The sequence below is a fragment of the Lactuca virosa genome, chromosome 3 (assembly GCF_052849685.1).
Source record: "Lactuca virosa cultivar CGN04683 chromosome 3, Lactuca_virosa_CGN04683_v6, whole genome shotgun sequence".
NCBI classification, from domain to species: Eukaryota; Viridiplantae; Streptophyta; class Magnoliopsida; order Asterales; family Asteraceae; genus Lactuca; species Lactuca virosa.
The window spans coordinates 270029499-270042996 of record NC_136428.1 but is presented as its reverse complement, the minus strand read 5'-3'; the positions used below and the strand labels follow the sequence as shown (position 1 = coordinate 270042996).

At 37.3% G+C, this 13498-nt stretch overlaps 1 protein-coding gene across 1 annotated transcript; it reads right to left on the bottom strand.

Moving 5' to 3' along the window:
- Nucleotides 1-4259: 4259 nt before the first annotated feature.
- Nucleotides 4260-4688, bottom strand: LOC145164594 (uncharacterized). Its single transcript, XM_079083304.1, has one exon. It carries the CDS (start codon nt 4686-4688, stop codon nt 4260-4262), a length of 429 nt encoding a protein of 142 aa, XP_078939430.1.
- Nucleotides 4689-13498: the final 8810 nt, after the last annotated feature.

Below are 13498 nucleotides of genomic sequence, written 5' to 3'. Positions count from 1 at the left end.
TGCATGAACCATAAATTATACTTATTATAATTTATATATTTATTGTTGTAATAAGATCCAAATCGGTAAAATAGTTTGTTTATAATAATCATAAACTAGATCATCAAATTTTGTTATTTATACGAGAAATCTTTGTATTTTACCTATATTTCCCCCCTTAAAACATTATAAAAATAGTGAAAATATAGGGGTATAAACTCATTTGATAGTAGTGAAGAATTGAGTAGCACTTCGTTGCTAGAAAAGCTTTATTTCTGAAAACCAGGCCTTGCGAGGGTTCGGATTTAGAAACCGAAAGACTCTATTTTCGCTGACTTCTTGCGTCTCGGGATGTCTTTTAAATGTTGGATATGATATCGGGGCTTCGGGGGGTTGTAAAGAAGTTTGTAGGGGTAGATAGTGTGAAAAAGTGTGAAATTTGGGTTGAAATTGGTGCTGGAACCGGGTAATCTCGCACATATAAATAGGGCCGAAGCCTCGGATCCGAAGGGAGGGGGGGGGGAAGAAGAGACGCGTGTCTCGGTTCGCAAGAGGCCACGAAGCCGAGTTCGGAAGAAGCCAGCGCGATGCCACGCGTCGGAACCGGAGTGGGCCGTGCCTTTGATCGAATCAGCAGGCGGACACGAGGCGACACAGGGCAATCGCGCATGCGAGGTGACATGGCCGGCTATACACCATGCGAAATTTCCCAGTTTTCTAGGATTTTTCGGTTTTTGAAACCAAATCTTCCGAAATTGATAACTTTCTCATACGAGCTCCGTTTTTGACGTTCCTTATATGCACGCGTAGGTGAGAATATAATATACAACTCTCATTTTGACTTCATCGGCTAATTTTGAATTTATTTTTAATATTATTAATTTTAACAGACCAGGACAGGAAAATCCGTTAAAAATTCATAACTTCTTCATCTAAAGTCCGTTTTCGTCTGTCTTTTTACTGTTGTACTACTATTGATGAGACCTTCGATTCTCATTTAGGTCGTGTCGGCTAAAAATCATCCGATCTTTATTTCGAATTGTGGGCTGTGTACTGTTGTGTCGAATCTTAGAAAAATCATAACTTCTTCATACGATGTTAGATTTGGACGTTCTTTTTATGGACATTCACGGTTTAATGTATACTATAACTTTCATTCAAATAGTTAAGGTTAAAAATTATTTTATTGCATACTCAATTTTTACGTTAAACAGTGTTTTGCCGGTTTTGTCGCGGATTTTCGATAGGTTATAACTTCTTCGTTATAACTCGGAATTGGACGTTCTTTATATTTTTGGAATCCTCGACACTATTTCTACCACTATGTTCATCCCAAACAAGTTTATTTAATATTTCATTTTTGAGGGTCGATATGCAAATGCACATAGTATACGAAAAATTCTCTTTATTATTGATATATACTATTACATAAAGTCGAAATAATAGATTGTTATATTATCCTCCCATTAGAGAGAATTTCGTCCCAAAATTAGGACTATAACGTTACGGAAAGACTAAGGAAAGAGATGTGGATATTTCTGTTTCATCTGATCTTCTCGCTCCCAAGTGAATTCAGTTCCTCGTTTTGCATTCCAACGAACCTTCACTATCGGGATACAACTTTGTTTAGCTCTTCACTTCCCTATCTAGGATTTCTACAGAATGTTCCACGAAATTGAGGCTCTCGTTTATCTCAATTTCATCGAGTGGGATAACAAGAGTCTCGTCGGACAAACACTTCTTGAGATTTGAGACATGAAAAACGGGATGAATGTTATCGAGGTCATGTGGTAGATTGAGTTTGTAAGCAACCGGACCAATTCTAGCAATGATTTGGAAGGGTCCAATGTACCTTGGATTCAGTTTGCCACGTTTACCAAAACATATTATTCCTTTCCAAGGTGAGACCTTTAACAGAACACGGTCACCAACCTAGAATTCCAAGGGTTTTCGTCGTTTATCTGCATAACTCTTCTGTCTATCTCGAGAAGCTTTCAACCGTTCACGGATTTGGACAATCTTTTCCGTGGTTTCACGAATGATCTCAGGACCGGTTAGAGTACTATCAGGTATTTGGTTCTTTGCTAGTTGCGTATCACCCACTTCAGCCCAACACAGAGGGGATCTACACTTACGACCATAGAGAGCTTCAAAGGGTGCAACTTTAATACTAGTGTGATAGCTGTTGTTGTAGGAAAATTAAACAAGTGGTAAGTGGGTATCCCAAGCTTTACTGAAATCTATCACACAAGCCCTTAACATGTCTTCCAGCGTTCGAATTGTTCTCTCGCTTGGCCCATCGGTCTGAGGATGGTACGCTGTACTCATGTCAAGATTGGTTCCCAAGGACTTTTGCAATGATTGCCAAAACCGGTAGGTAAATCTACTATATCAGTCAGAGATAATAGATATTGGCACACCGTGCAATCGTACTATTTCTTTTAAGTACGTCCTTGTTAACTTTTCCATTTTATCTGTTTCTTTTATTGGCAGGAAGTGGGCGGATTTGGTTAATCTATCAACAATAACCCAAATGGTATCATGACCACCTGTTGTTCTCGGTAACTTGGTTATGAAATCCATTGTAATTCACTCCCACTTCTACTCAAGTATTTCTGGTTGTTGGAGTAAACCTGAGGGCTTTTGATTTTCTACTTTGACCTTGGCGCAAGTCAAACACTTGCCCACAAAAGTAGTTATTTCAGCTTTCATGTTTGGCCACCAATAGAGCTTCTTTAGGTCCAGATACATCTTGTCTAAACTCGGGTGAATAGAGTATCGAGTTTTATGAGCTTCTTTCATGATGACATCTCTGTAGCCACCGAACTTCGGTGTCCAGATTCGATTCATGAAATAACGAACTCCATCACCCTTGATTTCCAATTTCTTTTCCATTCCTCTCAAGGCTTCACCTATCATTATCTCAGGTTTTAAAGCTTCCAACTGAGCCTCCTTGATTTTTACGGATAAGTGGGAATGGATAGTCATAGTTAGAGACTTTACTCGGCGGCCCGAGTACTATTTCCGACTCAAGGCATCTGCTACCACGTTGGCCTTGCCAGGGTGATAACGAATCTCACATTCGCAATCATTTAGTAGTTCTACCCATCGTCTTTGTCTCACGTTGAGTTCTTTCTGATTGAAGATGTGCTGAAGGCTTTTATGATCAGTAAAGATTGTTCACTTTGTACTATATAGATAATGTCTCCAGATCTTCAAGGCAAAAACCACTGCTCCCCGTTCAAGATCGTGCGTAGTATAATTGACTTCGTGGTTCTTAAGTTGTCTTGAGGCATAGGATATAACCTTTCCTCGTTGCATAAGAACACAACCTAGCCCTTGATTAGACGCGTCGCAGTAGACTACAAAATCTTCCGTCCCTTCTGGGAGGGACAAGATCAGTGCACTGCAGAGGGCTTGTTTTAAGGTCTGGAAAGCAGTTTCTTATTTCTCTGCCATTAAAATGACACACCTTTTTGAGTCAAGGTGGTGAGTGGCTTTGCAATCTTGGAGAAGTTCTGAATGAATCTCCTGTAGTAGCCAGCGAGACGTAAAAATTGACGAAATTTTGTTGGGGTTTGTGGGGTTGTCCAATTTTCGATAGCTTTGATCTTGGAGGGGTCAACATGTATCCCATCCTTGCTGACTACATGACCTAGGAACTCCACCTTTCGAATCCAGAATTCACATTTAGAGAACTTCGCATATAATTTCTCTACCCTCAAAGTCTCGAATACTTGTCGCAAGTGTTGGCGGTGTTCTTCCTTACTCTGAGAATAAACTAGTATATCGTCAATGAAAACTATGACGAATTTGTCCAAGTAAGGTCGACAGACTCGATTCATAAGGTCCATGAATACCGCAGGTGCATTCGTTAGACCAAAGGGCATTACTATGAATTCGTAGTAACCGTAGTGAGTTCTTAAAGCAGTCTTCGGAATGTCTGACTCTTGGACTCGTAATTGGTGGTATCCTGATCTCAGGTCAATCTTGGAGAAGAAATTAGCTCCTTGGAGTTAATCAAAGAGGTCATCTATCCGTGGTAAAGGGTATCGATTTCTAATGGTAAGTTTTTTTAATTCCCGGTAGTCTATGCACATACGAAATGATCCGTCCTTCTTTTTCACAAATAAGACCGGCGCTCCCTAGGGTGAGAAGCTTGGTCTAATGAAGCCTTTGCTGAGTAGTTCATTCAACTAGCTGGACAGTTCTTGCATTTCTGAAGGTGCAAGACGATATGGGGCTTTAGCTACAAGGGTAGCTCGAGGAATTAAGTCGAATCAGAACTCGACTTGGCGTTCAGGAGGAACTCCTGAGATATCTTCAGGGAACACATCGGGGAAATCACAGACCACAAGGATATCCTTAATGCTCTTGACTTCTTGTGTCTTATCAACAACGTGAGCTAAGAAGGCGCAATAATTTTTACGAAGATACTTCTGAGCTTTGACGCAAGAAATGATTTGAAGATTCGCACTAGATTTGTCGCCATAAATAACGAGAGACTCTTTACTTGGTAGAGTAAGATGGATGGCCTTCTCGAAACATAGGATATCAGCACGGTGAAGACTTAACCAATCCATGCCGATTATGATGTCAAAATATTTCATTGAGTCCGGCATAAGGTTGATTTGGAATGAATGATTATTTAAGGTAAGTGTGCATCTTATGTATATGTCATTGGTTTTCTCAGTTTTCCCGTTGGCCATCTCAACGGTAAACGTATCTTTTAGTGCTTTGGGATTTTGTTTTTGAAAGTGTTTGAACTTATGGCTTACGAAACTTTTCTCTGCACCGGTATCAAAAAGGATGCATGCATAAGAATCGTTGAGAAGGAACGTACCAGTCACCACATTAGGATCCGCTACTGCTTCTTCATAGCCAACCGCTAAGACTCTTCCAGTACTACCGGTGCTCTTCAACTTAGGAAAATTTTTCTTGAAGTGTCCTGTTTCCCTACATTCATAGCATGCTTAGCCTACTGCTGCAGCAGGGACTTGAGATATAGGCTGCGGTGGTGCCCTACAGAAAAGGGCAGTATGCCCCTTCCTGTTACAATTCTTGCAGTACATTTCTCTCCAAACTCCAGTATGGTGAAAGTTGCATTTATTGCACTCTACGAAAGATCCAACATATCTACTTGGGGTTGCTGGAGTGGTAGACGAAGTGGTCGGAATAGGAGTTGGAACCACATCAGGAACAATTGCAGCGTGTGCTGCTACTGTTTGTTGCTTTTTCGAGGACTCTTGAGATGATTGCCATTTTCGCTTGTTCCAGAATTTCTTTTTATTATCACTCCCTTCCTTGGGTTTCTCCGGCATAGGTACCATAGAGCCATGACGAACACCATGGTCTACCAGTGTTTCTGCCAAATGCTTGGCACTGTCAAAGGTGAGAGGTTTAGCAACTATTATATTCCCTTGTATCTGTAGAGAGAGTCCCCAAATATACCGCTCAACTTTCTTGCTCTCGGTGGGAACCATCCCTAGACACAGAATAACCGGATCACTGAACCTGGCAGTATATGCAATTATATCGGAGTCTTTCATCGTCAGACTCCAAAGTTCTTCCTCTAGCTTTTGAATTTCGCCGCGGGGACAATATTCTGCTAGCATCAGGGTTTTTAGATCATCCCAACCCATAGCATTGGCGACTGGAAGGGATAAGTATTTTACATAGCCATTCCACCAGGAAAGGGCTCTGTCCAGGAAGGTACATGCTGCAAACTTGACTTTGCTTGCTTCAGGGCATGCGCAAATTTCAAACACTGATTCTATTTTTTCGAACCAGCGTGTCAGACCAATGACACCTCCAGTGCCATCAAAAGTTATGGGCTTTGCATTAGTAAAGTCTTTATAGGAACACTCACGAGGGTGTCTAAGACCTTCGCCATGACCGGAAGTTTGAGTACCACTACCTGCTCCACCATTACCCCTTGAGTTTATTTGTGCCATGGCAGCAGCCACAGCAGCAGCCACTGCTGCTTAAAAGATAGATGCATCAAATTGTGGAGGTGGTGGTGGTGGTGGATTTGGTGGATTGTTTTTGTTCTTTCGGTTATACTTCCTCGGAGGCATCTTCCTCTATAATTATTTGAGAAAAACAATGATAAGTACTCAATAATGATCATGAGTCAGGTAATATTTGAACATGAAAATTTTCAATTCTAAATGTATCATTTCTTGACTTGTTATAGTGTTCTACCAAGCAAAAAGTCTACTAATATAAGTAAACATTGGCCAAATTTGTTTATAGCAATACTTGTAATGAATTTGTATAGTTGAACATAATGAGTCTGTTTTAAGTCTGTTACCTAAGTTTTATGAAGTAAAATGTTTATGATTTTTATTGATATATTGTATTATACATGAAGTTGAGAAAATTCGACCTAGATATAGGTCTATATTACATTATTAAAAAGGAAATTTAGAGAGCATTACTACCTACGAGTAGTGTATTCACTTAATTGTAGGATATAGTAAAAAGTAGTATATACATTTAACTTATATTTAAAATAGAAAGTAAAAGTAGTGTAAACACTACTTGGGGCGAGTACTACCCCGGTTGCCGGATTCTGCTTCATGCTTTTTTAATTCTCTTATTTCAGATTGAGCTGCGTTGACTTGCCTTTGAAGGGCTTCAGTATGATTTTGGGTGTCATCCTGAAGTTCATCAAGACGAAGGATATCCGCAGTGTTAACCTGCACAACAACATCTACTTGTAGGATTCGGTTGATCGAAATCCTTGCTTGATCGGTTTGACGGGCTATTCGATGTACTATAACTGGAAGAGCTGTATCAACTGTTCCTCCTCTAGATACGTCATAAAAACCTCTTTCCATTCCATAAGGAAGGCGTTGGGCATCTTGCCGACTCCAGTGGTTTATATATTCACCCCATTCTGGTATAGGTCCTGCAAAATCTTGTCTTCCGGGAGGTTGTCTATTTTGAGGTGGATTGAGCACTTGTGGCTCTGTGTCTGTAACACTTGACTCACTATCACTAGCTTCGAATGGTTCCTCATCCGAATCCCCATTCCAACCTGCATCTTGTTGGTTGTAGGGATCTCCAGGTAAATTGTATTCAACCATATTGTCTATACTAGAAGTAAGGTTAAGAATAGTAAAATACTCCTGTAGAATTTTAAATATATGTTTTGTTTTATAGTTCTTCTATATAAGTAGAGTTTGGTAAGTTTTAGACTTGTCGCAACACTACCATCACTCCCAAACACATGTTGGTCATATCTCAAATGAATATAGTTGATCAGACTATATTGATCCTGGATATGATCACACAACTGTTCAGGTTTAACTGTAGCGTCCAACATCCAAATACTTTTATGTAGTGGTACTATTTTTGTATGAGTGAGTGTTAGTATACTTCTTATAAAATACTTATATTTTAAAAGTATACTTGTAGTCAGAGCACTTCGGCCCCATTGTATCTATAGTTGTATATCTTTTATGAACTGATATACTGAGTTCACTATAAACAATGCTCTGATACCAATTTGTCACACCCCCAAACCGAAACAGCGGAAACGTTCGGGGGTGGAGGACGTCATGTTGAGTATCACAACAAAGAACAATAGTAATTATAGTACAACATCCATTACATTCATGAAATATAACTTTACATCTGTGTTCAACTTATTGTATGTTTGACACCAAAAAGTATAATTTACAAACATAATTATATAAAACTTTGTCTTCCTCAAAACCTGCTGATACATGTATAACGATTTCCTAAAAATACAAGTAGTTTTGAAAAGAGTGTCAACAATTAAGTTGGTGAGTTCATAAGTATGTTATAAAAGTATTCTGTCATTTGTTCTCTGAAATGTAAATATGTTCACCCAGAAAATCCTATATTTTTTGTTGTATATGCATTTGTATTCTGAAATAGTATAGTTTTAAATTCCCATAAAACTATGAAAAGTATGTTTTCTCTGTACTAGAATATTATTCCCTATTTGTATGTGTATGAAATTGTATTTATTGTATTATAGTTTTAATTTATTAAAACTATACGAAGTTGCTTACTTATTCTTACACTAACATTTTATTCAATATCAAACTATGAGTTATCATAACCATGCTTGATGACCTAAGCCTCGCCTGAAACACAACGTTATTCAGGCGTTGTAATATGGTACAAAAATTGTCATCCCAAGCCTGCCGACTTGACTGTAGCTAACAGTCGGGATGTGGGATTATCAATCCTGTACAGATCTATACACAAGTGTTACGCTCTCCCTCCAGGACACTCTGGTTATAACTTTCAAGACTTTTGTTTTAGCACTTAAATAAGTACTTGAAGCGTGTCTCACAAAAGCTATATTGATAGTTATGTGTAGAGTAATGATAAATATTTTTGAAATAGATATATTGTAAATATCTCATAAATAATATTAAATATAATTTATATAGTTATTTTCATAGTTACTCTGAATATCTAGAAAACATATGTAGTTTCATAAAGTGTATTGATAAATATGCATGAACCATAAATTATACTTATTATAATTTATATATTTAATGTTGTAATAAGATTCGAACCGGTAAAATAGTTTGTTTATAATAATCATAAACTCGATCATCAAATTTTGTTATTTATACGAGAAATCTTTTTATTTTACCTGTATTTTCCCCCTTAAAACATTATAAAAATAGTGAAAATATAGGGGTATAAACTCACTTGATAATAGTGAAGAATTGAGTAGCGCTTCGTTGCTAGAAAAGCTTTATTTCTGAAAACCGGGCCTTGCGAGGGTTTGGATATAGAAACCGAAAGACTCTATTTTCGCTGACTGCTTGCGTCTCGGGATGTCTTTTAAATGTAGGATATGATACCGGGGCTTCGGGGGGTTGTAAAGTAGTTTGTAGGGGCAGAAAGTGTGAAAAAGTGTGAAATTTAGGGTGAAATTGGTGTTGGAACCGGGTAATCTCGCACCTATATATAGGGCCGAAGCCTCGGATCCGAAGGGAGAGGGGGGGGGGGAGAAGAGACGCATGTCTCGATTCGCAGGAGGCCACGAGGCCGAGTTCGGAAGAAGCCAGCGCGATGCCACGTGTCGGAACTGGAGTGGGCCGCGCCTTCGGTCGAATCAGCAGGCGGACACAAGGCGATACGGGGCAATCTCGCATGCGAGGTGACGTGGACGGCTATACACCATGCGAAATTTCCCGGTTTTCTAGGATTTTTTGGTTTTTGTGCCCAAATCTTCCAAAATTCATAACTTTCGCATACAAGCTCTGTTTTTGACGTTCTTTATATACACGCGTAGGTGAGAATATAATCTACAACTCTCGTTTAGACTTCGTCGGCTAATTTTGAATTTATTTTTAATATTATTATTTTTAACAGACCGGGACAGGAAAATCCGTTAAAAATTCAAAACTTCTTCATCTGAAATCCGTTTTCGTGTGTCTTTTTACTGTTGTACTACTATTGACCAGACCATCGATTCTCGTTTAGGTCGTGTCGGCTAAAAATCATCCGATCTTTATTTCGAATTTTGGGCTGTGTACTGCTCTTACGAATCTTAGAAAAATCATAACTTCTTAATACAAAGTCAGATTAGGACGTTCTTTTTATGGACATTCACGGTTTAACGTATACTACAATTTTAGTTTAAATAGTTAAGGCTAAAAAGTATTTTATTGTAAACTCAATTTATACGTTAAATAGTGTTTTGCCGGTTTTGTCGCGGATTTTCGATAGGTCATAACTTCTTCGTTATAACTCGGAATTGGGCGTTGTTTATATTTTTGGAATCTTTGACACTATTTCTACCATTATGTTCATCCCAAACAAGTTTGTTTAATATTTCATTTTTGATGGTAGATATGTAAATGCACATAGTATACGAAAATTTCTCTTTATTATTGATATATACTATTACATAAAGTCGAAATAACAGATTGTTACAGAAGTGTAAGCTGATTCTGATTGTGAATAGATGGATTTCGATCGCATGCTTCGATGATCAAAATTTTGAGCTACTGCTTAAGAGTTATGAGAGATTGCTTAGGAATACATAACAACATATTTTTCATTTGTATTTGCATTGTAAGGAAAGGTTTTTCCGCGGTTTTATAAATAAAAGGATTTTTTTTGAAATTTATTTATTTTTAAGTTTCCTTACAATGGCATTTGTGAAAATTGTTGTTTATATGTTTCCATTAATAGCAATATGAATTTGATTCTTTCGTTTGTGGTAGTGTCAAGATTTACCAAATAAGGAAAGATTCTCATCACCTAAGTTTCAGTTGGATAGAAACTTGGAATCATGCAACTTATATTGTATGATTAATGAGAATTTTTGTCTTTGGGAAATTAAGACTAATTGCTTGTTCACATTTATATGTGAGTCAAGTGAAGGACTAGGGGATCAAATACACTTGGTTGTGTGCTGTTCAGGTCCGCCACAGAGAACGATAAGACTATTCGTCATGATAAACATGGTTATGCTTACAAGTTTAAGTATAATTCTGAAACATTGGAAAAGGTTCAATGGGTGGCAGGACAAATAAGAAGAATCAATTTAGGCAGAAATATAAAAGTTTCTCCAATCTGAAAAGATCGGAGAGTACTTGAGTATCATGTTTTATGATCATCTTAATGATTATGAAAACCATATCACAATTGATCCCCTAAGGACATCTTAGTGCATTTGTATGGCTAAGAAGTGGAATCGTGAATTGTTCAAAATGGTTAAATCAAGAATATGAGTCATACTTCATTCCAAGAACAAGTCTTAGAGTCATACTCCAAGATTATAACTTGAGTGACATAATCTTAAGAAAGTTTATTACACTTATCAAATGTAGAGTAAAATGTTTTCTACTCTTGTACATTCGAAATTGGTAAGTTGTGATGTCTTAGATAAGATAAAGACCAACTAAGACCAATTGAGTGAAGTGTTTGTCTTGATAAGAATCCGCACTAACTCTTGAATATTTGTTTGTCAATGAATGGTTCTTGACAAGAGAGTCTTATATGTCAAGAGGTCAGTGGGAGTCTTAAGGATCTTGACAAGTTTCAAGAACTAATCAAGAATAAAACCTATTGTTTATCGCTAGCACGCGACTCGAGGATTATAACCTATCGTGTTGACATATTCTTGTTTGTATGCCCATTCAAGTTAAGTTGACTATGCATGTGAGTTCTATGAGTTCTTAGTTGTTTGCATTACAACTTGGCCCTTGTGCTGCCAGGTGGCAAGAAATTAAGATTGAACAAGTTCAGTCCATATGATTTTTGATTTGTCACTAACCTTGTCTTGTGATTATGGTTATGACAAATTCACATGGATAGGAACACATACACCATAAAATCTAAGTGTCATAAGGTTCCGCTCCAATTCATGAAAATAATTGTGAGGAAACGCTTTCACTAAGTAGATTTTAAGGAGATAGCAATTGTGATATTTGCATTCTCAAATTCGATTATGATTACAACATCCTTTTCATAATTCGAATTGTGAGAAATGGCAAAAGGTCTAAACATTTGAGAATTATTGATGTAAGTTCTCAAACTGTTTAGACACACATGTGAGCTATCTAAGGAAAGGTGTATGAGTTTGAGAAGCCTAGATAAAGTCTTATCAAAGCATCTCATGTCAGAAATTTGAACTTTGGTAGGAAAGTCAATGAAGTATTGATTTCTAGAAGTGTAGCTAATTTCTGAATAAATGTCAGAGCTAGTGGGAGCATAAGTGCTATGCTAGTGAAGTAATGATTGTTATGCTAGTGGGAGCATAATCAGTTATGATGAATGTTGCAAGATTATCAATGTTAATTATAGAAAACAAAAGTTTCAATTTGCAAGTTGCAGAGTTTGGAAGGTTGTTTTGCTATAATTAAAGGAGAGGAAATTATACTTCATTTCAAATTGAAAAGCTTAGATTGTGAGATTTTAGTCAAATTTAGTCATGATTGTGTTAATTATGTTCTCAAAATTCGATTATAATTACGGCATCCCTTTTCATAATTCGAATTATGAGAATATGGCAAATAGAAATATTGTAGCAAAAGACTGGTTAGGTATCATGTCTTTATGAATCGTGTCCAATATGCTTCGGGTATATGATCGATTACATGTGCTATAATATTTATCCTTTCTAAAATATTCCAAATGACTAGGGCATTAAGAGGGAAAAAGGAATAGAACCAGATATGACTAAAGTGGTTAAACAGCTGTTAAGGACAATCTAGGGTTCGCCAAGGATTGGTCCCTTGTAGTTGGAAGTATAAAAATGGATGGACCATATTGAAATTTTCTGTAAAGAGGCAACTGTTGTTCAGAAGTGATAGTCAAAATGGGAATATGGATATGTTTCCATAGGTTGAACTCATTCCTTAAATATGTGTAAGATTAGAAAACTTAATGCAAGAAGGATGTTCAAAGGTATGTACTTTGAATTTGAGACTTCGCTTCCTTGGAATTGTTTTGTTTTCAATCTCCATTGGAATACTTTGTAATGTCTGCTGCCAAGTCTCTGTGACTTTTGTGCATAGCCATTACAAGAGGATCATTGCATATAAGTTTAAAATCTAACAGATTACAGTAAATGGCAAGAATTTGATATTCTTACATTTACGGTAAGGATTTGGGATTGTGAAATAATCATCATAGAAATATTGTCAATTGATCTATTTCACAAAGTAAGGACCATAGACAAACATAGTGTGCATCCTTGGAGCATGGCCTAACTATTGTTTAGACAAAAATAGTGTGCATGCTTGGGCCATGGCATGAATATTTTTTTAATTCAAGTATTAAGTTGATTATTCGAAACATTATACAATGACTAATGAGTAATCAATATGAATCAAAAGTTTTGGGATATATAGGATTATTATTATTCTTGTGTTTCACTTTGCATTTTTTGACTTCCCGAATAACTACGTTATTCAAACCATCCACAATCGATCATACTTTGGAAGTAGGTATTGAGGCAAGACTGTCGTGAATGGGTATGTAGTTTGTCTAGGACATAGCTGCAGTGTTCATGAGTGCTCCTGGAATAAGATTCGAGTATTGGATTCAACCCACGCTCATCTGAATCACTTCATGGATTTTATCACGAGTGATTGTGAGATGATAATATCTTATATTCTTCAAACGGAGACATATGAGTTGCAGTTGCAAGTCGGTTGCACATTGACATATGTAAACGCACCAGTAACTTGGTGTTATAAAACATATCGTTGTGTGTAATTTGATGAGTAAGTACAAGCGAGCATTTGGGTCGAAGTTTATCCGTTCGTTTTACCACATGTGGATAAAATCGATATCTGTGGGCCCCTCAATGATTTAGTGATGAGACCCTAAGTGCTTGGCCAAGCCTGGACTGATTTGATTTGTTCAATTAGTCGGTCGTCATAAATCGGAAATCGGGAAACAACAGATGGACAGAGAGAATGATTATAATCCATGTCTCGGTCCATATGATATCTAGAATGGAGGAATATATGATCCCTTATCTAATGGACACGTCATTGACTAGGTC

Coding starts and splice junctions, on each gene's coding strand:
- LOC145164594 (XM_079083304.1), bottom strand. CDS start 4,688: ATGGCCAACGGGAAAACTGAGAAAACCAATGACATATACATAAGATGC.